General features: G+C 39.0%; 1 protein-coding gene across 2 annotated transcripts; it reads left to right on the plus strand.

Annotated features, from left to right (window-relative positions):
- The first annotated feature begins 341 nt into the window (after nucleotides 1–341).
- APIP (APAF1 interacting protein) lies at nucleotides 342–27,054 on the plus strand. Of its 2 annotated transcripts, none has more exons than XM_083361519.1 (7): nucleotides 342–458; nucleotides 6,668–6,768; nucleotides 11,775–11,823; nucleotides 15,217–15,334; nucleotides 17,848–17,983; nucleotides 22,894–23,061; nucleotides 25,311–27,052. In XM_083361519.1, the coding sequence occupies exons 1-7, from the start codon at nucleotides 399–401 to the stop codon at nucleotides 25,411–25,413; spliced, it is 735 nt and encodes a 244-aa protein (XP_083217645.1). In that variant the 5' UTR covers nucleotides 342–398; the 3' UTR covers nucleotides 25,414–27,052. The 2 variants fall into 2 exon arrangements, with proteins under 2 accessions (XP_083217645.1, XP_083217646.1); XM_083361520.1 differs by lacking the exon at nucleotides 342–458 and adding an exon at nucleotides 496–652 and having other exon boundaries at nucleotides 25,311–27,054.
- The last annotated feature ends 173 nt before the right edge of the window (nucleotides 27,055–27,227 follow it).

Raw genomic sequence — 27,227 nt, forward strand, 5'->3', positions numbered from 1 at the left:
AAAGCCTCATCTACCTCCTCACAAACTAACCAAATCAAAGAGCGACCTGGAAAATTAAGGCACAGTCATGGGCTAGGTAGGCATGGGTGCTAGAAAATGTTATCCTTGCACCACAGCATTTGGATCATGTTTGCAACTGTGCGTCTCTTCTTGGCCGTGCGTTCCTTTTCATTGACTCAGTAAGTAACGGTGCAACGCATCAAATCCATGAACCCTCAACCAAAGGATCTCTTTCCCGGACGGTGACCCAAAGTTCAAACTTCCCTCCCCGCCCTCCATTGCTCTTTGCAATCGAGATACGCGAGGAGGCTCCTCCCCGCGCCGGAATAGGAAGGGCCTGGGTCTTTCTCCGAAAGGAGCAGCTCCGGCCCTAAGAAGACTCTAGCGGTTGTAGCGCTATGGCGGAGCCCTTTGGGGACTGCGCTTCTCCGTACAGGAACGGCTTCGAGGAAGCAAAGGTAATAGGTAAAAGGTAACCGCTCAGCAGCATCACCCGATTCAGTTCTCACCCACAGGAGGCGAGTGAGAGGAAGAACGCGCTTGTAACCTAAGGTTGTGAGCATGTGTCATTGCTGGCTTGGGTGTCCAGGTCGAGTTTGAGAATTTGAACGCTCCCCTACGGGAGGGTGCCTTGCACGCCAGTCTGATGAAGGTATGGCCAGGCAAAAATGATCGCTATGAGACGAAAAATGACTTGATGGCACATAATCAATAAAAAAATTCGACATTGCTACAAAAGAGCTTCCCTTTATTTATAGTAGGACTTACATCAGTTAAAAGCCAAAAACCTAACAGGGAAGCATTTTTTGCTGGTTGAGTTTCTGCCTATAGACACCTTTATTTAAATTTAATGTGTCAGGAAGAATTAATGCGCTTTGTTAGTAACTCTAGGCAGGGAAGATTTATTTATTATTTTATTTATTTTTATTCCATTTATATCCCGCCCTTCTCCGAAGACTCAGGGCGGCTTACAAGCTTAGCAGTAGCCTTCATTCTATGTATATGCCTGCTTATTAGGGCTTTCACACACCCCCCAAGCGGCATTATTACAAAGTCAGCTTAATTGCCCCCAACAATCTGGGTCCTCATTTTACCTACCTCGGAAGGATGGAAGGCTGAGTCAACCTGGAGCCTGGTGGGATGCGAGATACCGTACTGAACTGAGAATGGACTGTGGAGCTGACTTTTCCGATGTGACATCCAATTTTTGGATTTGCTATTAGGGAAGATTAATGCAGTAGATATAGTAGAGTCATGGGATGTCTAATGTTAATCATGAGCCTGATAGTATTCTACCAAGTGCAAAGTTTGATCAAGCCATTTCCCTTTTTAAAAAAATAATTTTTATTAAAAAATTTTTTTACAAAGCACATAAAAATTAACACAAACTAAAAAAAGTATAAAAGGAGATCAGAGGTTGAGCCTGAGAAAAACCTTTCAATTTCTTCTGCAGCAAAAGTACATTTATAAAATTAACTCTTATTCTATGATTACAAAGGAAAAAAGCTCACATTTTCTATTATCCAGTTTTTTTTCCTAATCATCAGTCCACAAATCAAAGTGCAGTTTTTTTCTAGATTCTTGCAAAAAGTCTATAATTGGTTTCCAGTCAACCATGAATGTAAATGTTTTTTCGCCAAGGAAAGAAATTAATTTTACCAACCCTACAAACTCCATTTTCATCAGCCATTACTCCATTGTGTGTAGTGTCAAACCTTTCCACTTTTGAGTATGTACTGTAGATAATACTTTCCCAATCATTGTCTTTCAGGCCAAACTACCTTGTAGGATTGTAGTAATTTGGGGGGGGGGGAATAGGAAGAAAGAGCATTTTGTATGCTACCTTTAGGTCATTAATGAAAAGCCAGATATAAATCTAATAACGCAAGCGTGGACAACTTCTGAATCCACAGAGCAGTCAGACCAAAAACTAGCATATAGTTGACATTATATATATATATATGTGTGTGTGTGTGTGTATAAAAATTAAAAAAAATATGACCTCAGGCTCAACTTTGGATCATTCATGCAGTTTTCTTGGTAACCATTGCCTTCTTCAGGATATTTTTCAAGTTTCCACTCTTTAACTTATAGCCCAAATATTCCTTGTCTCCTATTATATTTATGTTTATATTTATATTTATTATATTTTTATACCGCCCTTCTCCCAAAGGACTCAGGGCGGTGTACAGGGCAATAAATATAAAAATGGAATACAAAAGTTAAAAATGATTAAATATTATGCCCAAGTTTAAAACAGTAATTAAAAGCATATTAAAACCCCAACCCTAACCCATCAAACCAGGTCAGATTGTTCGAATAAATAAGTTTTTAGATCGCGCCGGAAGGACCGAAGGTCGGGGGCAATCCGGAGCTCAACCGGCAAGCGGTTCCACAGGTCTGGCGTGCCCACAGAGAACGCCCTCCCCCTGGGGGCCACCAATCGACATTCTTTGATCGGAGGCACCCTGAGGAGGCCCTCTCTGTGGGAATGCATTGGACGGAGGGAAGTTGACGCCGGCCGCAGGTGTTGCCGTAGGTAATCCGGACCCATGCCATGTAGGGCTTTGTACTACTATTACTATTACTATTAAAGTACTAATCATGTCTAACTCTGTTTAGTTTCAAAGCCAGACAAGATTGGCCAGAAGATGCCACATGTTAAGATAGGTAGTGTACCAAACTGCAGTATAAGTTCTAAAATGAATTTAAAACAATTTTTTAAAAAAGGACCTACCAAAGCAATGGGGGAAGGGGTTGACAACAGAAAATCCCAAGTCTGTCTATATCAACTTCACATCTTCACTCTGACCCACTGCAGCCATTCCCATGACAAATTCAATAATTGTCTAGGTTCCTACATGATGCCCGCTCAATCTTTTCCAGTTTGACCATTTCTATATGCAACACTTACTCCCAAATTTCACATCTATGCTTGTGGGGAAGGAGAAGAATCTTGTGACATGGAATTCAACAATCTTAGTAGTACTCAGGTTTGGCTGGTATATGTGTGTTATACTAAACCATTCTGTGCTTGTTTGATTTGTATGAAACTAGTCCATGTTGCTTTACTCAACAAACTGGTTTATAAAATAATGGCAGAAATACCTGTAAACATAGCCATTTTGTTTTAAAACTTCTGGTTTGAAGTCCAAGAAACCAAAAGAAATCTCAACTTTGTGGCATTATAATGAAGCAGGTCTGGTTTTTAACAGGCTAGAGAAGGAAAACTTGTTTTATTCCTGATTTTCAAGTCTATAAATTACTCCAATGAAAAGTCCTTGGTTTGCCCTTTGCACTAAACAAGGCATAGAAAAACCCAGTTTGGTTTTTCTTGTTTACAAGACTTGCTTAGCAGGAATTATCAATTTGTAAAGAAGAATTTTTCATAATCCTCTTATACAGTCGCTTTACAGAGTGAGATGGGTGGCATATAAATTTTAATTATGTAACATGGAAATCATGAGAATATAACTCTCAGTTCCCTCCTTTCTGTGCCAAAACATAGTTTGCTATTGGTCTGAACTGTAATTTGTCAATTTACATCCAAACTAGAATTGCAAGCTTTGATCAGATTGACCTGGTTAGGACTTTCTATAATTTGCTGCACAAGGAGAAAACTGTTAAAGCAAAGGTCAATCCAACTATGCTAGCAAATTATTAGTTTCACGTGAATGAAAAATTAATAGCTAGTGTAGAGGAAGAATGAGAACATATGCTCAATATTCATGGAACACTAAATTAAAGATGGCCAATTTTAGTGGCTGTCAGCTGGGCTTAACACTTTTGGGAAGATTTTTATATGAACTCACTATCACACAAGTGCAGCTTTAAAGATAAGAAAATATGTATTTTAAAAGTAGAATAAGTATTGGCTACTTGCTGTTTGGGATAACATTTGCTTGGTGTTCCCAGAGGAGTAACTCTACTTGTACAGTTTAATTTTTGTGAGTGAGCTATTAAAAATCTCCAAGAAAAAACATTTGATTACAAATCAGTGAAAAGAAAAGAATTCTGGGGAAAAAAACTAATAAACAATTTAATAGAAAACCGCTTGCATTCTTTACTCTTAACTTTGAATCTGGGAAATCTGGTGACCATATCAGAGAAACGTACACACAGGAAAGACCATAAAATGTATCTTGTCAGAGACATAAATTGTTTGAATATTAGTGAGACTATGGAAAGCAACAGAATTTTTTTTTAAAAAAGATACTGCACAAATATTCCAGAAAGCATTGTTTTACTTACATAAGCGAATTATCTATTGATAACATGTCTGATCCAAGATTCTTTTATAATTTAGGAGAGAATTCAACTTACCTAGAGAAAGCTATCTTTCATATACAAGACAGCCACTATTTAGTGCGAGATTAGAAAGATTATGTGAGTCAATTTGGTGTAGTGATTAAGGCATCAGACTAGAAACTGGAAGATTGTAAGTTGAAGTCCCACCCTAATCGCAAAACCAACTGAGTGATCTTGGACCAGTCATTTTCAGGCCTAAGCAAGTGGCAAAGACAAACCCTTGCCAAGAAAAGTACAGGGTCTTTCCCAAGCAGTTTCCAATAATTAATCAGAATTGAATGAGGGGAAAAAAGAGTCTACAAGAGAAGTTCATGAACTACAACTCAGATTTACCTGCATTCTTTTTTAAAAAAGATTTAGTTCTCAGCCCTTTGTTTTAATTTAATAGGAAACACAATAAATATCTAACCTTTCTTAGAAATGCAGTTAAAGAAAGTTGGGAATGTTTTTTCGCAATGTATTTTTAGCCCTACGGCTTAATAGAAATTTTATAAATCCTTGGTGAATCCTTTCACAAATGTCTGGCATTACTTCCATATGTAACATAAGCTGCAGCTTATCTTGAAAGATACTGAATGAGAAAAACCTTTCAGCTTATGGAAGTAGGTTTAATATTTTGCAACAGTACATGTATAAAGGCTAGATTATTTGTAGCAATATGATCAATTACAAAGCACATTTTATTTCTATAACCATAGAAATAAAAGATCCATATTAGTGATGAAGAGCTTGTACAAAGCTGCATTCTGTCAACGCCCCGTTTCGCATTAATTGTTCTGTGATTGTTAATTTTTTATCTGTTGAAATGTTGTAAGTGAAAGATGTCAAACTGCAGATGTTAGTGATAATTGTAGGGAAAACTCCATTTAAAAGCCATTTTTAAAGTTTATGCTGATAGTTTTACTCAAACAAATGAACTGAGTTTGAGAAACGTAATTTGTTTTTTTTTATCTGAAAAAGAAAGTGTTTCTTTTCTAAGAAAATTTACGGCTATCCAATCATAATGAAATTTGCATCTTAAGAAGGTATATTCAAAACATCTCCTAAATAACTTGTCAAGACCTGAAGAAGATAGTGCACCCTGGTCTTATGGACCTCTCAGTGGCTTTTAATACCATTAGCTAGATGCTAATGAAGCTGCTGGGAGAGCTCATCCCACAGTTTTGGTTGCCATGTCACCAATATGTGGATGATACCCAATTGTAAATTGCTACGTGAGTTATGAGGGAGATACTGTCAATGTCTTTTCCTGGAGCCTTGGAAGCTATCAGGGTCTGGATACAAGAGAATACTCTGAAATTGCATCCTAGTAAGTATGGGCTATTGTAGATTCATTAAGGTTCTCAGTCATCAGTAGAGTTGTTGTTTGAGGAGTAAGCAGTAGCCATCAGAGAACAGGCTCACAACTTGGAGGTCCTCCTGGATTCATGGCATCATCTGTAATAGCAGGTAGCAAGTCAGAGAGACCTATAACCAGTTTTAGTTGGTGCATTAAGTTGCAAACTTATCAGGTAGGGGGATCTAGCTAGAGTAACTCATGCCAATATCGCTGTCAGTAGAGGGGAAAAAGAGATGATGTTGAGGGACAAGAGAAAGAGCTGCAGGAATGTAATTTGAATAAACTTCCCAGAGAAGACCTAGTTCTCCCAAAGATAAAGGGAGGGAGAGAAGAGGGACGTTCAAATTTGCAAGTTTCTGTTACTATAGATCAGGGGTATCAAACTCAATTTTATTGAGGGCCGCATCAGCATTGCGGTTGCCCTCAGGGGGCCAGGTGGGTATGGCCTGGGTGGGTGTGGCCTACTGGGTGGGCGTGGCTAGAGTGTGTATGGCCTACTGGGTGGGCGTGGCCAGCTCTACATCATTCGCATCAAGGGTGCCTATGGGGGCCTGGGCAGGAGTGGGACAGATCTGAGTGTCTCTGGCAGAAGAAGGGTCTCTGGGCCAGGGCCAAGGCTGTGGGGGCCGTTCCCTCACTGTTTCCAGGATGGCTTCGCGGGCCACATGAAACCACTTCGTGGGCCGGCTCCTGGGCCTTGTGTTTGACATGTCTGCTATAGATTTACAATAAAAGTAGTAATTGATCTATACTATAGCAGTGGATTCTTAATATGATATACTTTACAGGGCAAATATTGTTCCTTGTAGAGTCAGTGTTGCCTCTCAATAACCATTTATTAATTTATTTGATTTATATAGCTGCTCATTTCAATTACATGATTCTGGGGGTACTCGGAGATTTTCTACAGCATATATAAATACTGTAATGCATATCTTTAATCCAAATAATCAACTAACCACTGCAGATGTATTTTAAAAAATATACTAAATGATCAGATATTTTTTGTTTCTCCTATAGGAAAATGTGCACCCAAGGAATTTGATTCCAGAACTTTGTCAGCAATTTTATCATTTAGGATGGGTTACAGGAACTGGTGGTGGAATCAGCATGAAACATGGGTAAATAATATGAGAAGTTTTAAAATTGTTTTAACTCATGCCAATTTTGACAAATGACAGTTTTTGAAAAATAAAACACAACACATATTAAGGCAGTGCTTTTCAACCAGTGGTACGGGTACCACCTGTGGTACATTGGCACCTGGCAGGTGGTACGCAACCATCCTAGAAAAGTGGTAGTGGGGGAGGGAAATGAGCTAAACCGGTGGCAGCATCACACAAGTCTGAGTGAGAGATGGCTGGAGCTGCAGGGCTGTCAGGGCTCAGCAAAAGCGCGTGGATCAACACTTCTTCGGGGCTGTCAGGGCTCAGTGGAAGCACCAGGATCAGCGCCAGGCTCCAGCTGGAGCTCAGCACTGATCCTGGCACTTCTGAGCTCAGAAGAAGCGCTGATCAGCTGGAATGTTGCAGCATCTCCAGGGTCTTGTGATTTACATTCAGATGCTTGGCAACTGATTCATATTTATGACGGTCACAGTGTCCCAGGGTCCTGTGAAGTGACCAAAACCTGCTGCAAACACCCCCCCACCCCCGCTGCCAGTCCTCAACAGAAATGCTCACAACAGTGAAAACCTCAGAAGAGTGCCACCGGGCAGGCAGGCAGACAGGCGTCTTGCTCAGCTATGGCTTGGGGTGCACTTTTTTCAGTGCCATTGTAACTTCAAACAGTCACTAAGCAAAATATTGTAAGTCGAGGACTACCTGTACTTCATCACCTTTTTTCCCTTTTTTTTATTTTTTGGTCATCAGGTTTTTGACACCTTGCTAGGCGACTGCTGGTACTCGGATGTTGCCATATCCTAAAAGTGGTACAATGGGTGAAAAGATTGAAAAGCCCTTTATTAAGATACATGACACTCTTCAGGCAACTCAAAACTAAGATATTATTTATCTCCTGATGTAGGAGAAAACTATATACAGTTTAATAACTCAACAATGTTGTGGAATATGATAAAGATTTTACAGTACTTGTGATGCTTAAATAATTCTTTTAGCACAAATGTATTGATTGACTGTAGAACACAGAATAGACAATTCTGAGTAGGGACATCTCTTTAATATTTTTTTAAAAATGTACATATGAATTGTTTGCAATGAAAACGCACATTTTTGATGCAATGAAAACACACATTATTGTTACAAAATCACTAAAGAAATAAAATACCTGCAGTGATATTTACTAGATCACAAATAAGTCTGTCTATATATTACTGAAACTTCAATTGTCATCATCTTTAACTTGGCAAAACAGTGCATCATAAAACAATAATTTTGAACCAAGGTTTCTCAAATAGGCTGATTTACAGAATGTGTCCAAATTCCAGAACCCCTGACTCCTAAGGGAATGAAATGTGGGAAAGTTGTGACTGCTTTAGAGCTGCAGTTTTGCTGCAGCAGTCACATGACCATTTTCAGTGTTCTGTTACAGTTTACCAGCCACTCTCAAAATCCTATAGTCCCAGGGTCCCTAACCTTGAGTTATTAGGAACCAGGCCACACAATGGGTGAGCAAGCGAAACTGAACCATTCCGCCACCCGGTCCATGGCAAAATTGCTTTCCATGAAACTGGTCCCTACTGCCAAAAACGTGTGTGTGGGGGGGGGCACTGATTTAGTCCCTTCTGCATCCTGCACCAGCCACACTCACCTGCCAGCTAGGAAGGGAAGGGAGAGGAGTAGAAGGAACCCCATACACTCTTCCTGACCCATTCTACCCCCCGCCCCGCATTTGCCTCTCAAACCACCATCCTGGGTGTCAGCTCTAATATGCACAGCACCTTTTCAACCCCCATGCCACACATAAACTCGGCACCTTCCCTGACCCACACAGTAGCTCTTATGCATCCCCATGCGCCCATCATGATCCACACCACCTCTTACACCTTTCCTGACCAGCAAGGCACCTGTTGTGTACCCTCACACATCCTTCCTGACCCATAATACCACCACCACCCCGGCACTTTCTTGCTCCCTCTTCCATTTAGTAGCAGTTAATTAGCTACCTGCTGTCTTTGGACTTGTAACTTACTAGTGTCTTCCCCACTGATTTTCTCCCTGCAAGCTTCCCGCGTGGGAAAGACGGCAGGAATTCTAGAGAAGGAAGGAGGGAGGGAGCGAAGGAGGAAGAAAGGAATGAAGAGTAAGGAAGGAAAAAAGGGAGGGAGGGAAGAAAGGAGAGGGAGGGAAGATTGAAGATTTCCCATGCTCCCTGCCATGTTCCCAGAAGGAAATTCTGAGAAGGAGTTTCTTTGTGATAAGACGGGCAGCCAATAAATTTTATAAATAATAAAATAAAACAAAATATTCAATAGGGAAGCTGGCAAGAAGTTGGAAGTCGTTCCTACTCCCACTGCTTTTTTGGCCCACCTATTCTCATTCTTTTTTCTCCGTTTAGGTAAGAAAATATTTCTGAAATGATGATCCAACAGCCCGTGGATTGTCTAATTAGATAGGTATACTCTCCCAAATGTTATCAATCTGAAACTGCTTTATTGGTAGCTTGGAAATTTTCCAGGAAATCATTTTTAGTTGAAAGAAACCATTTCAACGCTTTAATTTGTGGGTTATTAGCTCCACGTAGTGGTAATGAAAGGAAAATCATGTAATCTGTCTATATAAAATAACTTCCTAATTGCAAGTTCTGCTCCTTCAAATGAAATTGTTCTAAGCTGTTTATTCCAACATGTTTTCAATCTCAGTCTTAGGAACAAGAAAGGTTTATTGTTTCATGATAAAGGAAATTTTTATTCATATACTGAAAGAGAGTCCTTAGGTGAAAACACCTTAGGGGATATAAACCCTGTCGTGCCTCTTTTTACCCAAGATCTTTGATTCACATACTCAAAACAAACCTCATCATGGATTTTTTTTAATGAAAAAGTCACAGGAAAATAATGTTTTGTTAATTAAGTGAATACTGAACTCTGCTTCAAATGATAGTAAAGACTCTCTGACATGATCCTCTCTGAGGAGTGGCCTTGCCGACTGTTGAGGGCTAGGAGCTGGAATGTATCAGAAAAAGCAGGGAAGAATCCACAGTTTTCCGCTACTGATATTCCTGTATCCCCGGATTCCAGTCAGGATCCTATCAAGCACTCTTTGAATCTAGAGAGCAATGCCAATCGTGGGTCCAGACCACTAAGGTTGAACATGTAGAAGCACAAGACTTAAGGAAATCCTGACTGGGAATAATGATCAGTTTTGTACAAAGAAACTTTTCAGATAACTTAATTGTTAGATTTTGGGTATTAGCAATAGCATTTAGACTTATATACCGCTTCACAGTGCTTTACAGCCCTAAGTGGTTTATAGTGAGCATATTGTCCCCCAACAATTTGGGTGCTCATTTTATCGACCTCAGAAGGAATAAAGGCTGAGTCAACCCTGAGCCGGTGAAAATCGAACTGTTGGCAATTGGCAGAATTAGCCTGCAATACTGCATTCTAACCTCAGCGCCACCACAGCTCTTACAAGTATTCCTAATAGAAATGTTTTTACTCTTTTTAAGATGTTTTCTGCTGAGCAAAAATAGCTATATACACGTTCCACTTCAGAGTAAAAAAAATAGTTACATAATAAATTCATGGATTTATTTTTCTCAATAATTTCAAAAGTAGATGGAAAATATTTTTGTGCATTTGCAGGTTTACATCTTAGACTACAATATACTGTCCTTTCTAGTTTTAGAACTATTATTATAGTTATGTTTGTATCAGTTGCTTGTATATATCTGATGAAACTGTTTTTATAACCTGTCTTAAGGGAGGCAGGAAAATTATAAAATCACTTTTTGTCCAAGGAAGAGAAATACTTTTTTCAACTGTTATCTGTCATTATATCCAGATGTTATACATACCAAAGCAAAAAAAAAAAGGGTTAGAACAAGCATATTGCCATAAGTCACTTGGAGAAATTGTTAGCGTTTACAAACAAATGGTTAATTTCTTAACATTCCCAATAGCTGTGCTGCAGGCTTCTTTTGCTGTCTGCAAATATTTTACAGTTTAGTGATCCAATGAGATCTGGCTCATGAAGATAGAATCTCTGCCGCTTCTTTCTGATGTAAAAATAATGCTAACTTTGCCTTCAAATAGCAGAAAATCTGGTTTTACCTGACTAATTAACCACTAGGTGTCCCTGTTCTGCATGGTTCCAAAAGTAATGATGATTAAAATATAGTTCTTAAACCAGTTCATTTTATCCTGTCCCACAGATTTTATATAGAGATGTGTGAAATGTTTTTCCCTTTTAGCCATAATTACTAGCCATGAAGCTTCTTTTGCAGGACCGTGTAGCTTCTTTTAATTAAGTTGATTTGTGCCTCTGCAATAACCGCATGTATTTTTCATTGGTACAGTTTAAAGTGAGAAATATTTATGAAGCTTGTTCTATATAATCGCGTTGATTGTACTGGTGAGACAAAATGTCAGGAATTATACATGTAGCTTCATTGCATTAATGCTGATTGTTCTCAAATTAGCCAAACCTATGATAGTTTGTTAAGTACAGTTGCCAAAATGTAGTAGCAGAAGCAAGTATTGTATAGGTAGTTCTCGACTTACGACCACAATTGAGCCCAAAATTTCTGTTGTTAGGTGATACATTTGTTAAATGATTTTTGCCCCGTTTTACGACCTTTCTTGCCACAGTTGTTAAGTGAATCACTGCAGTTTTTAAGTGGATCTGGCTTCCCTATTGACTTTGCTTGTCAGAAAGTGGCAAAAAGTGATCACATGACCCTGGGACACCACAACTGTCATAAATCTGAGTCAGATTCCAAGCATCTGAATTTTGATCATGTGACCATGGGGATGCTGAAATGGTCGTGTGAAAAATGGTCATGAGTCACTTTTTCCAATGCCGTTGTAACTTTGAACGGTCACTAAATGAACTATGGTAAGTGAAGGACTGACTACCTGTATATTCTGTTTTGTCTGTAAATGAAGTTTTGTGTTCCTGTTGCCTTTTGCCTGAAATTACAGTTCTGATTTCTCTTTCCCTGCCAGCAATGAAATATATATTGCTCCGTCTGGTGTCCAAAAAGAAAGAATACAGGTAAGTATGTAGCCTTGAAAATAAATCCACAGCCCATCCATACTTATTCATGAGAAAGTTTTCTTGAGTCCTTTTTAGAGGAACACATATAGGATTGTTACCGCATGAATTTTAAAAAATAATTTTCATTTTTGATATTTGCTTCCTCTGGACTGTGTGAGATTTTTAAAGTCAAATTCCAGGAGACATTATGAAAGAGAGGGGCAGCAAAAGTGAAGTATGCTATAGTAATCTTTTTTTTTTTGCATACTGTCTAATCTAGACATTTTATTAATAAGTAGAAGGAAGTCCCTTCCTTTAAGATGGTCCAAAGACAATCACTTTGACAGGCCATGGTAGGAAGCTTCTTAGAAGTCATAAAAGGAAGTCACATTCTTATATCTTTTATTATTTTATATTCCTATGTGAAAAATCAGAGACTAGCTAAGTCTGCCTTTATAATTATAGTTATTTAGCAATTACCAGTGAAGAAATGTATGGATTGGCTTAGATGATATCATCCTTTCGAGCTAGACTGGACTAGAAAACCAATGCCGTATACCGTAGGTCACTTTTATTTGTATTGTAAATCTATAGAAACATAATCTTGCAAGTCTCAATGTGCTTCCTTCGCCTTCCCTTTATCTTCCAGTAAACTAGGGAGGGGCTCATCTGAGACATTTACTTTCCTTCCTTTCTTGACCTGGGCTCAGGCCCCTTTTATCTAACAATTGCCTTGATACTGGCTCTTCCTCCTGTCCTTCGAGGGACTCCCTGGGCTCTCTACGGATGCCCTGCTCTTACGTTATCGAGGCTAACAATAATACAAGAACCTCCTTCTCTGCATCAGCCTTCCACTAGGGCTTAAAGGTAAAGGTAAAGGTTCCCCCGCACATGCGTGCTAGTCGTTTCTAACTCTAGGGGCCGGTGCTCATCTCCGTTTCAAAGCCGAAGAGCCAGCGCTTGTCCGAGGACGTCTCCGTGGTCATGTGGCCGGCATGACTAGATGCCAAAGGCGCACGGAGCGCTGTTACCTTCCCACCGTAGTAGTCCCTATTTTTATACTTGCATTTTTATGTGCTTTCGAACTGCTAGGTTGGCAGAAGCTAACCACCCATCTCCCTCAAAGAGTCTAAACATCTGGCTGACTGTATGACCCACCATAATAATAGTAATAAATGTAGCAACTGTAAAATTTAGCTGCACCTGCTATTTAGAGATAGTCCTGTCCTCACACAACTTCTACCATTGCCCTCTAACTTCATCTGGCAGTATCTGATAACAATACAGAGTAGGTTGAGAAGAAGAAAGAATAGACAGGGAAGAATTGGATCTAGATAGAAATAGAAATAGCAGTTGTACTAATATACCATTTCATGGTGCTTTACAACACTCTATAAGTAGTTTACAGAGTCAGCATATTGTCCACCACGTGCTTTCGAACTGCTAGGTTGGCAAAAGCTGGGACGAGTAACAGGCGCTCACTCTACTACGCGGCACTTGGGATTCGACCCGCCAAACTGCCGACCTTCTGATCGACAAGCTCAGCGTCCTAACCCACTGAGTGAGGAAGGAGTGTTTTCCAGTAGAAATGCTGTACGAGTTCCTCTGTGTAAACATTTGCATGAGGAGAACCCTAAGGCAGGTTGGGTACCTGCACAACTCCTGTTGGCCCATTCTCATACCCTCCTGCTCCATTCAGCCATGGGGCTGTAGGTCTGCCTCTCCCCTGCCCATCCAGCCCAAGTGGAGATCCCCGGCTTCGTCTGTCCATGACTTCTGCCATGACTTCTTGGCTTGCTGGAGAGGACCACTGCCAGCCCTTATTGGGGCAAGGTCAGCTAGTCAATAGGAGTGAAGAATGTACTCTACCATTCCTCTGCTTCTCCTTCCCCCAAGCAGTATCTGGGCGGGGGAGAGTGGCAGGCAACACAAAGGGGGAAGAGCTTTCTCTCCTACTCTTTGCTCCTCCACTAAAGTGACTTCTTCATAAGGAATTTGTTTTCCAGGTATGACAAAAGGACCACATTCAGGGTAGCAGTTTCCAACTTTCCTCCATCTGAGTCTTGCTGGGCAAGAGCCAACACAGATTATTTATTTTAGTTTTTGGCTTTTGGGGGAAACCAAAGTGTTCACTATCGGCAAACGCTTCCTCTCAATTCAGAAGTTAGGTGGGAAGAGGTTTCCCTTTTATAATTCTAGTTTAATTCTGCTAACATTTTTTAAACAATGAAAAATACTAGTCCCGTGTGAGAAACACTTTAAAGCATTATACTGCAATGAATCACTGGAATTTAAATTAAGTGCTTTGCAAATATGAAAAGTTATATTTCACAAATTTTATGATACTATTATAAAAAGCAGCATTATTAGTTAGAGCTAACTTACGGCCTCTAAGATTGCATTAATCTTCATCAACATTAATGCACATTTTCTGATTTAAGACCTTGAATCTTATCCCAATTTATTTGGGTGTACGTTCCACTGAATTAAATGGATTTGATTACATTGTGCATGTTTAAATAGAGCTGTGTTTATTTATTCATCTGAATGTGCCAGATTTAGAAGATGGATTGTGGGTAATTGCAGTCTCAGTTTTCATTTGTTTGTTTAATCTTTTCAAGGAGAAATGTTTGAAAACTGATCACCAAGGCTGTGATGATTGCAAATACTGGTGCTTAATAACTTCAGCCCATTAAAATCAAGCAAGTGCGTTGGGTATAAAGTAGAATAATTAAATTTACACTCAGCTCTCTTACTCCGATGTAATCTTAGTGATGTCAGTGCCACTTCCCATTATACTGTGATGTGTATCAGTGTTGCATCTGTATTGTACTGAAGTGGGGACAAGCAATCTTCCAAGTGTTATCAAAAGTTCTAAAGCCATAAAACATTGTACTATGTGAAAAAATAGTTCTAAAACCATAAAACGTTACACAATGTACAAAAATAACATGATGAGATGTCTTGCTAGGTTCTTGGTTCAGAAGGTTTTCCCTTCATTTTGCCTTTGAAGGGAAAATACATTTTTAAAGACCTGTAAAATGCTGCAGATATAGGAAGAGCAGAGATTCTGACAGCACAAGCATTAGCCAGTCAGTGCTGCTTATAGCCAGCTTCTCCTCACAGTAGAAAAACCAGTTCCTATTCAGCTTGATCCTGCAGAGGGTATTTTTGGACTGCCTGTAACATAGTGTGTCCTTGCATAGGTGCTTGGCTGCCTCACTGAGGTACATGTGCTCAGAATCCCAGTAAATTGAACCGATTGTATCAACGTGCCTTTGTTCTAGTAGTTTCTCCATTTGAAATACCTTGTCCAAAATTAGATTTCCACGATTTGTCAAACTTTTCTGAAGTATTTTTGTTGTTGTTGAAAAGTGACGATTATCCCAGCTGGCTGTTCTTTCATTATAGCCTGAAGACATGTTTGTGTGTGATATCGAAGAAAAAGACATCAGTGGCCCTCCGTCCTACAAGAAACTCAAGAAAAGCCAATGTACACCTCTGTTCATGAATGCTTATATCATGAGAGGTAGGGCCTAAATATCCTTGGAGGTCGATGCCATTGATAATATAGCGATTTTGTCTGCAGCGTGACTGGAAGGCGGATGATGATGATGATTTAGAGGCCACCAGACTCCCAGCAATTCTGGATGATTTACAAATGATTGCAAACATGAAAAACGACAGTGAAAACAGGAAACAAAAGGAAGGATAGCAATGACAGGAATAACAAATTGGGTAGAAACAAAACAACCTAGGTTAAAAGGATGTTTCATTCATCCTCAGCCAAGTCCTGGGTGAAGATTTATTTATTTATTTATTTATTTATTAGTTTTTTATAAACCGCCCTTCTCCCGAGGGACTCGGGGCGGTGTACAGAGGAAGGAAGGTATACAGATTGAACAATAAAGATAATAAGAAACACTAATGAACACAAACTGGGACCCCAATTAACGCTATCATGCCAGGCCAGCCTGCTGAAACAGGAAAGTTTTTAAGTCGCGACGGAAGGTACGGAGGTCAGGGGCCATCCGGATTTCTGTTGGTAAGGTGTTCCAGAGGGCTGGCGCACCCACTGAGAATGCCCTCCCCCTGGGGGCCACCAGCCGACATTCCTTGAGCGGTGGCACCCTGAGGAGGCCCTCTCTGTGGGAGCGCACAGGACGGTGGGGTGCTGACATCGGCAGAAGGTGCTCCCGAAGGTAGTCCGGACCCATGCCATGTAGGGCTTTGTAAGTCATCGTTAGCACCTTGAACTTCACACGGAAGGCAGCCGGAAGCCAGTGCAGCGCACGGAGGAGAGGTGTGATATGGGAGTATCGGGAGGCTCCCAAGAGTGTCCGTGCCGCCGCACTTTGCACCAGTTGAAGCTTCCGAGTGGATCTCAAGGGCAGCCCCATGTAGAGAGCGTTACAATAGTCTAGGCGAGATGTCACAAGGGCATGGGTGACTGTACGTAAGGAATCCAGGTCCAGATAAGGCCGTAGTTGGCGAATTAGTCGAACCCGGGAGAAGGCCCCCTTGGTCACAGCTCCAATACATTGCAATCCTTTCTTCTTCTTTTTTTTCAAAAAGAAAAAGTAGGAAAAGGCATGAAGTGTGGCTTCTGGAATTATTTGCAACCCTTTAATAATAGAAAACGTGACCAGGAGGGAGGGAACCCCAAAAACTGGCAATACTCGTGAGTCATTGGCCCCTCCCGTTTTCCCCCCTGGATTTTTGTTTTCCTCCGCAACCTCCGGCTTGATTCACCCCATTTTTTAACTCTTATTTTCTTTTACCACTTTCTCACTCCAGACCAAATTTGATCCACTTCCATTCATTTTTTTTTAGAATTATTGAGCTGATGTAGAGAAGGAGCCTTAAGCCAGTTTATATAACTGAAGGATGCAGTTAGTTCCTGAGGTTTTTTTTTTTACCTCCCAGTCTAGTCTGTAGGCCTGAGCATCCTTGACAGATCCCAGATTGCAAAACTACAGCAAATTCATTGACAATAGCTCTATTTTATAAGTAGGGTGTTTACGGTTCTAATGGAATTTTTACTGTAGTCATTACTTTTGTCTTATGTAATAAATTTAAAAAATAACCAATTAATGTGTATGCCTTGTAAGTTAGCAGCTGATCTATAAGTCCCCCTGTTAATTGGAGTAAAAAAAGAAACAGGAGGAAAATGAAAGTTGGAAAGATGCGCAAAGAAAGGTGTTCCTATGCTTCTTGTAATTCATGCCTTATATTCAGAATAGGTAGAATAGGTTTTAAATGTTTACCCTGGAATAGAGGATGGGCTTGAATAAAATATCCCTCCTGAAATAGAGGATGAGGCTAAATTAAAAAAATCCAAATAGAAGGAGATTTTGATTTTTTTTAAGATGTCATCTTTGAGAAGTCAGTGAGTCTTCCAATCTTCCCACATCAAGACAAATTACAGAGAATTATAATAAGAGAAAATTACACCCATCCTTGTATTCTCAGACATTCAAGTTTTAAAGACAGGAAATTATTGAATATTGAAATTGAAACAATTCTACTTCTAGTCTGTTGGTGGCAGCATCCCAGTGTTAAAAGTGTTTGGGAAGAAATTAGTTTAAGACTATTATGGTAGGCACTAGTGATGCAGACATAATTTCCTTGAATAGTCATGATTCTAATAGATCTGACAATAAGTACTGTCTTGCATCTTTTCTTAAGCCTTCTGTAAAGATGCATTGAGATCAGTAACTTCCATAATGTCCAGTGAGTATTACAGTACTTACTGTATTACAGATGTTTTGGTAGGCCTCGAGGTGGGTTGTCTTGCAATATATATTGCAAGAAAGGTAAAATGGGACAAAACTCATCTAACAACTGTCTTGCTTAGCAATTGAAATTTTGAGCTCAATTGTGATCGTAAGTCGAGGATTACCTCTATACTACTAACCATTAACTGGGCAAAATAGTGTGTCATAGGGAAGCAATTTTTGAATCAAAGTACCTAAAATGGGCCAAATTTGAGGACAACTACTGAATTTTTGAATCATATCCTCTTTAAAAATATTGTTTTAGGAGCAGGAGCAGTGATTCACACTCATTCCAAAGCTGCAGTAATGGCCACACTTTTGTATCCAGGAAAAGAGTTTAAAATCACTCATCAGGAAATGATAAAAGGAATCAAGAAATGTACTACAGGGGGATATTTCAGGTAATTTACATTAATAAATAACATTTGGAGTGATATTGGGTACTCCCTCATACATGCAGTTTTTTCAAGTCAGTTTTTGTCTTATGTAACAAAACAATAGAATCCTTAAAAACATTATCACATTATGCATTGGATGAAGGGGTCTATGACCCACCAAAGCTTCTGCGATAATTGCTAGTCTTTGATGTGCTAGAAAAACTTTTATAATTTTTATGTTCAACTTTTATTTCAAACTCCCAGAATCTAAAATGGGTGCCCAATCCCCAGTCCGGTCAACCAGTACTAGGCCACAACATGCCAGCAAACAGTCCGCACAAACAAGCAAAGCCCATCTGCGAGATGTAGGCAACACACAAAACCACGCACCCTCTGGTCCGCAGAAAAACCTCTCCACGGAACTGGTCCCTAGTGTCCAAAGGTTTGGGGACCTCTGATCTAAAATGAATCCATTGCAATCATGTACCCCTAATTATGGGAATACCCAGAAACCTTTTCCAGAAATGTTAAGGCAAGCTTGTTCTCCTGTTCTTCATTAATTTATCTTGATAGATACAAGAATTGCTTATATTTACAATACCATAGGCTCAAAATCCCATCCCCCCCCTCTATTGGAATAGCTAGCCAACAAAAGAAATAGCTTTTAAGATGACAACAAATCTCCTTTATTCTGTGTATCATAAAAAAAAACCACTCAGTTCTTGGGAAACTTGGAGAAGGTATGAGGGATAAAATGAGAAGGGGAAAAATATTTTATCAGCAGGAGGGTTAAACTACCTAGCAATGTCACCCATTATAAAAATATTATTTAGTCTAGCAGTCACTGTTGTACTTTAGCCATTCATTATAAAGCAAGTTTTAATTTTGTGAAGATTATGCCACCTAACAATTCCAGTAATGAACCTGTGTTTTTGCATGATGAATTTGAGAAAGAAAACAAGTGTCTGACTTCAGTGAAACTTATCTCAAGTCCCTAAGTAAAAATGGCTTAGACATTTCAGTGGATTGATATTATCAACATAATATTCTAAAAATCTCAGCTATGAACAAGATTCAGCACATTACTCACTGGAATTTGCACAATGAATAATAAAGTGGGATTAAGTTATCCTGGCACTGTTCAAACCAATTTAATTCAAATTGGCAGACTACTACCTATATACTCCATACTTATTTGACTGTAGGATAATATATCATGACCATAAATAAAAAAATGCTGCAGCTTCTCTTACACTGGGATATGCTAACGTTTTACCTAGAAAGCTTAAGTCTGGAACATAGAATTGTAGACACCCTGAAAAATACAGCAGTATGAAAGGAGATGTTTCCACATGTCTTCCATGAAACTGGGGATGTGTTATAACAACTACCAATTGGGTAATGCTGTAAACATGTATCATCATTATTACTTCTACTTAAAAACTAGCTACCAAGTTTACAGAGGGTGCTCTTAATGCAGGACCCCAAAGTTTTTTTTTCTAGTAATATGCAGATAGATATGTAAATTGATAATATGAATCTGACTTCTGATCAATGTTCTCTCTGCTGCTTTTCCAATGAATAATAATACTAGGCTTTTAGAACCCCAGATATAGACAAAGTGACTAAATTAGTAGACCAGCAAAATGCTGTGGACATAGTATATTCAGACTTCAGCATAGCATTTGACAAAGTAGACCACAACTTCTTGGTAAATTAGAAAAATGTGGGATAGACAGTATCACTGCCAGATGGATTTGTAATTGGCTGACAAATCGTACTCAGCGAGGAGTCCTTAATGGTACTACATCTACATGGAGGGAAGTAAGCAGTGGGGTACTACAAGATTCTGTCTTAGGCCCAGTACTCTTTAATATCTTCATAAATGACTTAGATGAGGGAATAGAGGAGGAATCTCATCAAATTTGCAGATGACACTAAACTGGCAGGAATAGCCAACACCCCCAAAGACAAGTTCGGAATCCAGAAATATCTTGAACAATGACTTGAACAATGGGCTATGTCCTACAAAATAATATTTAATGTGGAGAAAAGCAAAGTTTTACACCTGGGCAGGAAAAACCAAAGGTACAAGTACAGATTTGGCAAAAGCTGGCTGTGAGATGGACCTTGGAGTCTTGGTGGACGATCACTTAAACATGAGTCAGCATTGTGCGGCAGCAGTCAGAAAAGCTAATACAATCTTTTGTTGTATAAACAGAGGCGTAGAATCAAAATCATGTGAAGTATTAGTACTTTATGAAGCCTTAGAAGGCCACATCTGGAATATTGCATCCAGTTTTGGTCACCACATTACAAAAAAGATGTTGAGACCTTGGGAAAAATGTAAAGAGCAGCTAAGATGATTAAAGGCCTGGAGACTAAAACATATGAAGAACGGTTGCAGGATTTGGGAATGGCCAGTCTAGAGAAAAGAAAGACCAGGGGGGAACATGATTGCAGTATTCCACTATTTGAGAGGCTGCACAAAGAAGAGGGGGTCAATTTATTTTCCTAAGCACCAGAAGGCAAGACAAGAAACAATGGATGGAAACTAATCAAGGAGAGAAGCAATCTAGAATTAAGGAGAAACTTCCTAACAGTAAGCACAATTGATCAGTGGAACAGCTTGCCTTCAGATGTTGTGGATGCTTCATCACTTGAGGTTTTTAAGAAGAAACTGGACAGCCACGTCTGAAATGATATAGGGTCTCTTGCTTGAGCAGGGGGCTGGACTAGAAGACCTCCAAGGTCCCTTCCAGCTCTATTCTGATTATTATTATCTTCTGGGTACTGGTCAACACTGTTGAAAGCAAGGAGATAACGCAGAAGCCTGGAATAGAGGCAGAAATACTAAACAGTTGCTACTGTTATTTCTATTTAGCAGAATACCAGGCTTGGGTTAAAATGTTTAAAGTTCAGAATCCTTAGTCATTCAGATAGGCACCAGATAAATATGCCATTACTGATGTTCAGCCTTTCCATAGGAAGGGTAATAAGAGGAGATCAGGGCTAGAATATTTATTTACATTCCTTGAACATAATTAAGGCTTTGCTGGATTTCATAACAGTTGAATAGGACTAAGCATACCTACCTAGGAAGAGCGACTGAACTCAATACAGCTTGCTACCAAGTAAACATGTATTAACCGTCATTTGCTTTGCAACCCAGGACAAATTTCTGTTCATATGTTTCTTTATTTCCCAAAGAAAGAAGCCATCCCCAAACTAGTTTTCTCCAGGCCCCAAGGATATCCTCCAACTATCACGTGGAGTAAGCCATATTAAAGAGTTCTATTCTCAGTAAAGCCATGGTCTGCAAATACTTTTCTGAGAATAAGAGCCATTCAGTCTGAAGTTGGAAGAGTTGAATGCAGTGTAAACATGGATGGGTTTGCTCAAACTAGCACAAATTGCTTTCTACCACTTCCCGAAAACAGCCCACTCTTATATATTTACTTTAATTTCCTTCCTATATCCCATCTCTACCTGATGTTTTTCCTGAATTGGTAGAGCTGTTTCTTTTATGCAAGAAAGATAATAATGTGTATGTTGTATCTTGTAAAATGTAAAAGAAGACTTACTTTTTACATGTAAGCTCATCCTTGTTTTGGGTAATTAATTATAAGTAGTAACAATTGATTCAGCACATTTTGCTACTTTTTAAAAACAAGAATGCAATCGACTGCTGGTAAGAAAAGTGCAATATCTTTCATTGTTATATCTAAGATAAATTACACATAATCTTATAGTTGGCATTATCCAGTCAAAATTAGACTGTCAATATCTTTAAAACCTTCCATCCTTCCGAGGTAGGTAAAATGAGGACCCAGATTGTTGGGGGCAATTAAGCTGACTTTGTAATAATGCCCCTTGGGGTGTGTGTGAAAGCCCTAATAAGCAGGCATATACATAGAATGAAGGCTACTGCTAAGCTTGTAAGCCGCCCTGAGTCTTCGGAGAAGGGCGGGATATAAATGGAATTAAAATAAAAAATAAATAGAAAAACCATTGATGGTATAATCTGGTTTTTTTCAATCAAGATCCAAGCAAGCACCACTGAGTTCAATCAGATTTCTTTCTACGTAATTTTGTCACTGCTATCTTAATCCTTGTTTGGATTATGCCCACTGAATGTATGTTCCCAATTACCTTTCCCCTATGTGGTGATCAACATCTTGAAATAGGTGAGAAAACAATGCTTTAAAATAAGTCTTTAAAGATTCTCATTGTGAATAAGCTGTAATGCTTATTATATTTTTGCTCATTTACTTCATTTGTCAGAATTAAATAGGCAGTTGTATACTTGATTATGGTCTATTATGATAGCATGGTACTGCAATTATCTTTGTTGTAATGATTTCATAGATTCTTAGTTTTGAAATGGGGGGGATGTTATTGCTTGAATTGTTGGCCACATTGGATATAGAACAGAACACAATGAAATTAGTATAGGAATAGAATAGAATAGAATAGAATAGAATAGAATAGAATAGAATAGAATAGAATAGAATAGAATAGAATAGAATAGCAGAGTTGGAAGGGACCTTGGAGATTTTCTAGTCCAACCCCCTGCTCAGACCGGAAACCCTATACCATTTCAGACAAATGGTTGTCCAATCTCTTCTTTAAACTTCCAGTGTTGGAGCATTCACAACTTCTGGAGGCAGGTTGTTCCACTGATTAATTGCTCTAACTGTCAGGAAATTTCTTCTTACTTCTAGGTTGCTTCTCTCCTTGATAAGTTTCCATCCGTTGCTTCTTGTCCTGCCCTCAGGTGCTTTGGAGAATAGCTTGACTCCCTCTTCTTTAAAGAGAAAACATGGAGATAAATGTTTTAAACAAATTGAACAAGCAATGCAATGATAGCCAGGCATGAGAGGCTAAAGTGATACATGACCATATTCATGTCAATGCAACCTCATTTTTTTCAGATATGATGACATGTTAGTAGTCCCTATTGTTGAGAATACACCTGAAGAGAAGGACTTGAAGGAGAGAATGGCACATGCAATGAACACATATCCGGACACTTGTGCCGTGCTGGTTAGGCGTCATGGTGTTTATGTTTGGGGTGAAACTTGGGAAAAAGCCAAGACAATGTGAGTAGAACGAGGAAGTAAACGAATATATTGGTGGGCCTATCTCTTCCAGAACTTGTTAATAGAACTTCTTAAGATATAAGTATAGCTAGATTGTGTTTGCTTCTATTTCACCTGATTTTTCTGTTTTTATTTTTGAGAATTGGGAATTATTCCAATTTACCAAGTGTAAAAATGTTCTCCACTACAGGGAGTGCAGAATTATTAGGCAAATGAGTATTTTGACCACATCATCCTCTTTATGCATGTTGTCTTACTCCAAGCTGTATAGGCTTGAAAGCCTACTACCAATTAAGCATATTAGGTGATGTGCGTCTCTGTAATGAGAAGGGGTGTGGTCTAATGACATCAACACCCTGTATCAGGTGTGCATAATTATTAGGCAACTTCCTTTCCTTTGGCAAAATGGGTCAAAAGAAGGACTTGACAGGCTCAGAAAAGTCAAAAATAGTGAGATATCTTGCAGAGGGATGCAGCACTCTTAAAATTGCAAAGCTTCTGAAGCGTGATCATCGAACAATCAAGCGTTTCATTCAAAATAGTCAACAGGGTCGCAAGAAGCGTGTGGAGAAACCAAGGCGCAAAATAACTGCCCATGAACTGAGAAAAGTCAAGCGTGCAGCTGCCAAGATGCCACTTGCCACCAGTTTGGCCATATTTCAGAGCTGCAACATCACTTTAGTGCCCAAAAGCACAAGGTGTGCAATACTCAGAGACATGGCCAAGGTAAGAAAGGCTGAAAGACGACCACCACTGAACAAGACACACAAGCTGAAACGTCAAGACTGGGCCAAGAAATATCTCAAGACTGATTTTTCTAAGGTTTTATGGACTGATGAAATGAGAGTGAGTCTTGATGGGCCAGATGGATGGGCCTGTGGCTGGATTGGTAAAGGGCAGAGAGCTCCAGTCCGACTCAGACGCCAGCAAGGTGGAGGTGGAGTACTGGTTTGGGCTGGTATCATCAAAGATGAGCTTGTGGGGCCTTTTCGGGTTGAGGATGGAGTCAAGCTCAACTCCCAGTCCTACTGCCAGTTTCTGGAAGACACCTTCTTCAAGCAGTGGTACAGGAAGAAGTCTGCATCCTTCAAGAAAAACATGATTTTCATGCAGGACAATGCTCCATCACACGCGTCCAAGTACTCCACAGCGTGGCTGGCAAGAAAGGGTATAAAAGAAGGAAATCTAATGACATGGCCTCCTTGTTCACCTGATCTGAACCCCATTGAGAACCTGTGGTCCATCATCAAATGTGAGATTTACAAGGAGGGAAAACAGTACACCTCTCTGAACAGTGTCTGGGAGGCTGTGGTTGCTGCTGCACGCAATGTTGATGGTGAACAGATCAAAACACTGACAGAATCCATGGATGGCAGGCTTTTGAGTGTCCTTGCAAAGAAAGGTGGCTATATTGGTCACTGATTTGTTTTTGTTATGTTTTTGAATGTCAGAAATGTATATTTGTGAATGTTGAGATGTTATATTGGTTTCACTGGTAAAAATAAATAATTGAAATGGGTATATATTTGTTTTTTGTTAAGTTGCCTAATAATTATGCACAGTAATAGTCACCTGCACACACAGATATCCCCCTAAAATAGCTATAACTAAAAACAAACTAAAAACTACTTCCAAAAATATTCAGCTTTGATATTAATGAGTTTTTTGGGTTCATTGAGAACATGGTTGTTGTTCAATAATAAAATTAATCCTCAAAAATACAACTTGCCTAATAATTTTGCACTCCCTGTATACCATTCTATGTTTACAGTTGTTTTATACATATTTGCAGAGCTTCTATTGTTATAACAACAGCAAAGTTTTAAAAAGATTTTTGAATGGTGGTAAGGGTAATACAGTATATATGTTTACCAATTATGTAAGGAAAATACTGGTACCTCAAAATTCTGTTCCTTCATAGTGAGAAATATTTTTAAATTGTTATTATTACCAAGATAATACTATATTCACCTTAACAAAACGTTAGGATTCCCCCCCCCCCCTCAAGGACATTATTTTACACGGGGAAGGTTGTCTTAGTTTAATTGAGAGTAGGGTATTTGAGATACACATGGTGGGGGTTTTTTCCGGTCTGTATCTTAAATTCAGAATTGTTTTCATTTTCTGTGAATGCAGTATTGTACATTGTGAAAACTTTCATTTAGTTTTATTTCTGCTGTAATAGTAAATTAGTTGATTTATATTTACAGACCACCTTTATTTATTTTTTCCCTTTATGTATTCTTCAGGTGTGAATGTTACGACTACCTTTTTGACATTGCAGTTCAAATGAAACAACATGGAATTGATCCTTGTATAATTCCCAAAGGAGAAAATGGAATTGCTCAGTAACAGTTTTCCCTAAAAACTACCTTTCAGTACAGTATTATTGGATTTCTAGGACGTGTCTGATTATTAAACACTAACCATTCAACATTGTTTATTAAGAGTCTGAAGGATACCCACCTTAATTTCTATTCCTCATGGCATGGGTCCGGAGTACCTTAGGAATCACCTGCTGCCAGCGTCAACGTCCCTCCGTCCAGTGCGCTCCCACAGAGAGGGCCTCCTCAGGGTGCCGCCGTTCGGAGAATGCCGTCTGGTGGCTCCCAGGGGGAGGGCGTTCTCTGTGGGCGCGCCTGACCTATGGAACCGTTTACCGGTTGAGCTCCGGATGGCTCCCGACCTTCGCTCCTTCCGACGCGACCTAAAAACACATCTGTTTAAGCAATCCGGTCTGGTCTGATGGGTTCTTTTGTAATTATTATCTTAAGGTAACTATCTTCTACATTTGGGCTAAATTAGGGTTTAATTTATTTTCAGTATCTATATTTGTACATTCTATTATTTATGTCACTGTTCACCGCCCTGAGTCCTTAGGGAGAAGGGCGGTATACAAATCAAATCAAATCAATCAATCAATCAATCAATCAATAAATATTGAATTATACAACACTCCTTTACCTCTCAAGTTATGTAATAACTTTTTGTTTTAGGATCTTCTTTATATTTCATATTCTAGCGTTTAACTTTACATCATTAAAACATGGTGGCCTTATTACTTTTAAATTTAGGATTTCTTCTTCTTCTTCTTCTTTTTTTAAAGAAGAAACACATCATGATATCCAACAGGGGAAATGTTCAAAACTATTTCATATATGTTTTGAAAGACTACCATGAATAAAAGTATGCCAAAATAATACATTATTTTTTTACTTTTGAAAAATGACTCTTTAAGAAAGTGAGCAGATTTCTCCTACATGCTGTTTTCTTTGGATAATTCACAATACATGTCAGTGCAGAAATCATTCCAAAATTTTAGTATTTGGAAAAATAGTGAAAGCAGCCTGAAAAAAAAAATAGTATGCAGAAATGAATGGTGTGTTTATTTTAATCAACATGTTTTAGAAGGTGCCAATGTATTTAATAACATTAGAAAAGTTACATATGTCATAACAAGAAGTAAAATAGGAATATATTGCTGTAATTTGCACTTCAGTGTTACTTGCTCTGTGGGGATGAGATGGATGCCAAGCACAAAGTTTGAAAGGCATACATTTTGTGAAGATGACTAGTAACTAAAGAGTTGATTTTTGCCATAGATGAAATGCTATCAAAATTATTTATTAAAATGACCCCAGACAAATATTAAAATACTATTTAAATGCAAAATGATATGAGCCACTTATTCCTCTCATTAAAATACGTAATACTATGCGCAATAGAAAGAACGGAAGACCTCCTGGTGACGCTAAATGCAAACACGGCCTAGTATTAACTGAATATTTATTTGTCTATTACATATATAATCTCTTACAGAAATAAAAACCAGTAATGGTGAAAAGAGAACTGAACGTTCCAATTGGATAGACATTTGATACACAGAGATGATTTTATGTTGACTTTAGTTACTGACATTAACTTCAACACAGTTCCATAATTACTAAAAAGGAAGTAGAGGGAAAGCTGCGTGAAGCCTCCAATAGAGCAATGTTCAGATTTTACTATACCATGAAAAATAAAGATCATCTGCACAGATACAGAATGGGGTATTGCTGGTTTTGTAATGGACGTTGTGAAAATGATTTTGGAAAAGTAATTGATTGGAAACTACCGTGAGTTAACAGGGGTGGATTGTCTACAAAATGGGCACATGTCATTTCAGG

The sequence above is a fragment of the Vipera ursinii genome, assembly GCF_947247035.1.
Source record: "Vipera ursinii genome assembly, chromosome: 1".
Lineage (NCBI taxonomy): Eukaryota > Metazoa > Chordata > Lepidosauria > Squamata > Viperidae > Vipera > Vipera ursinii.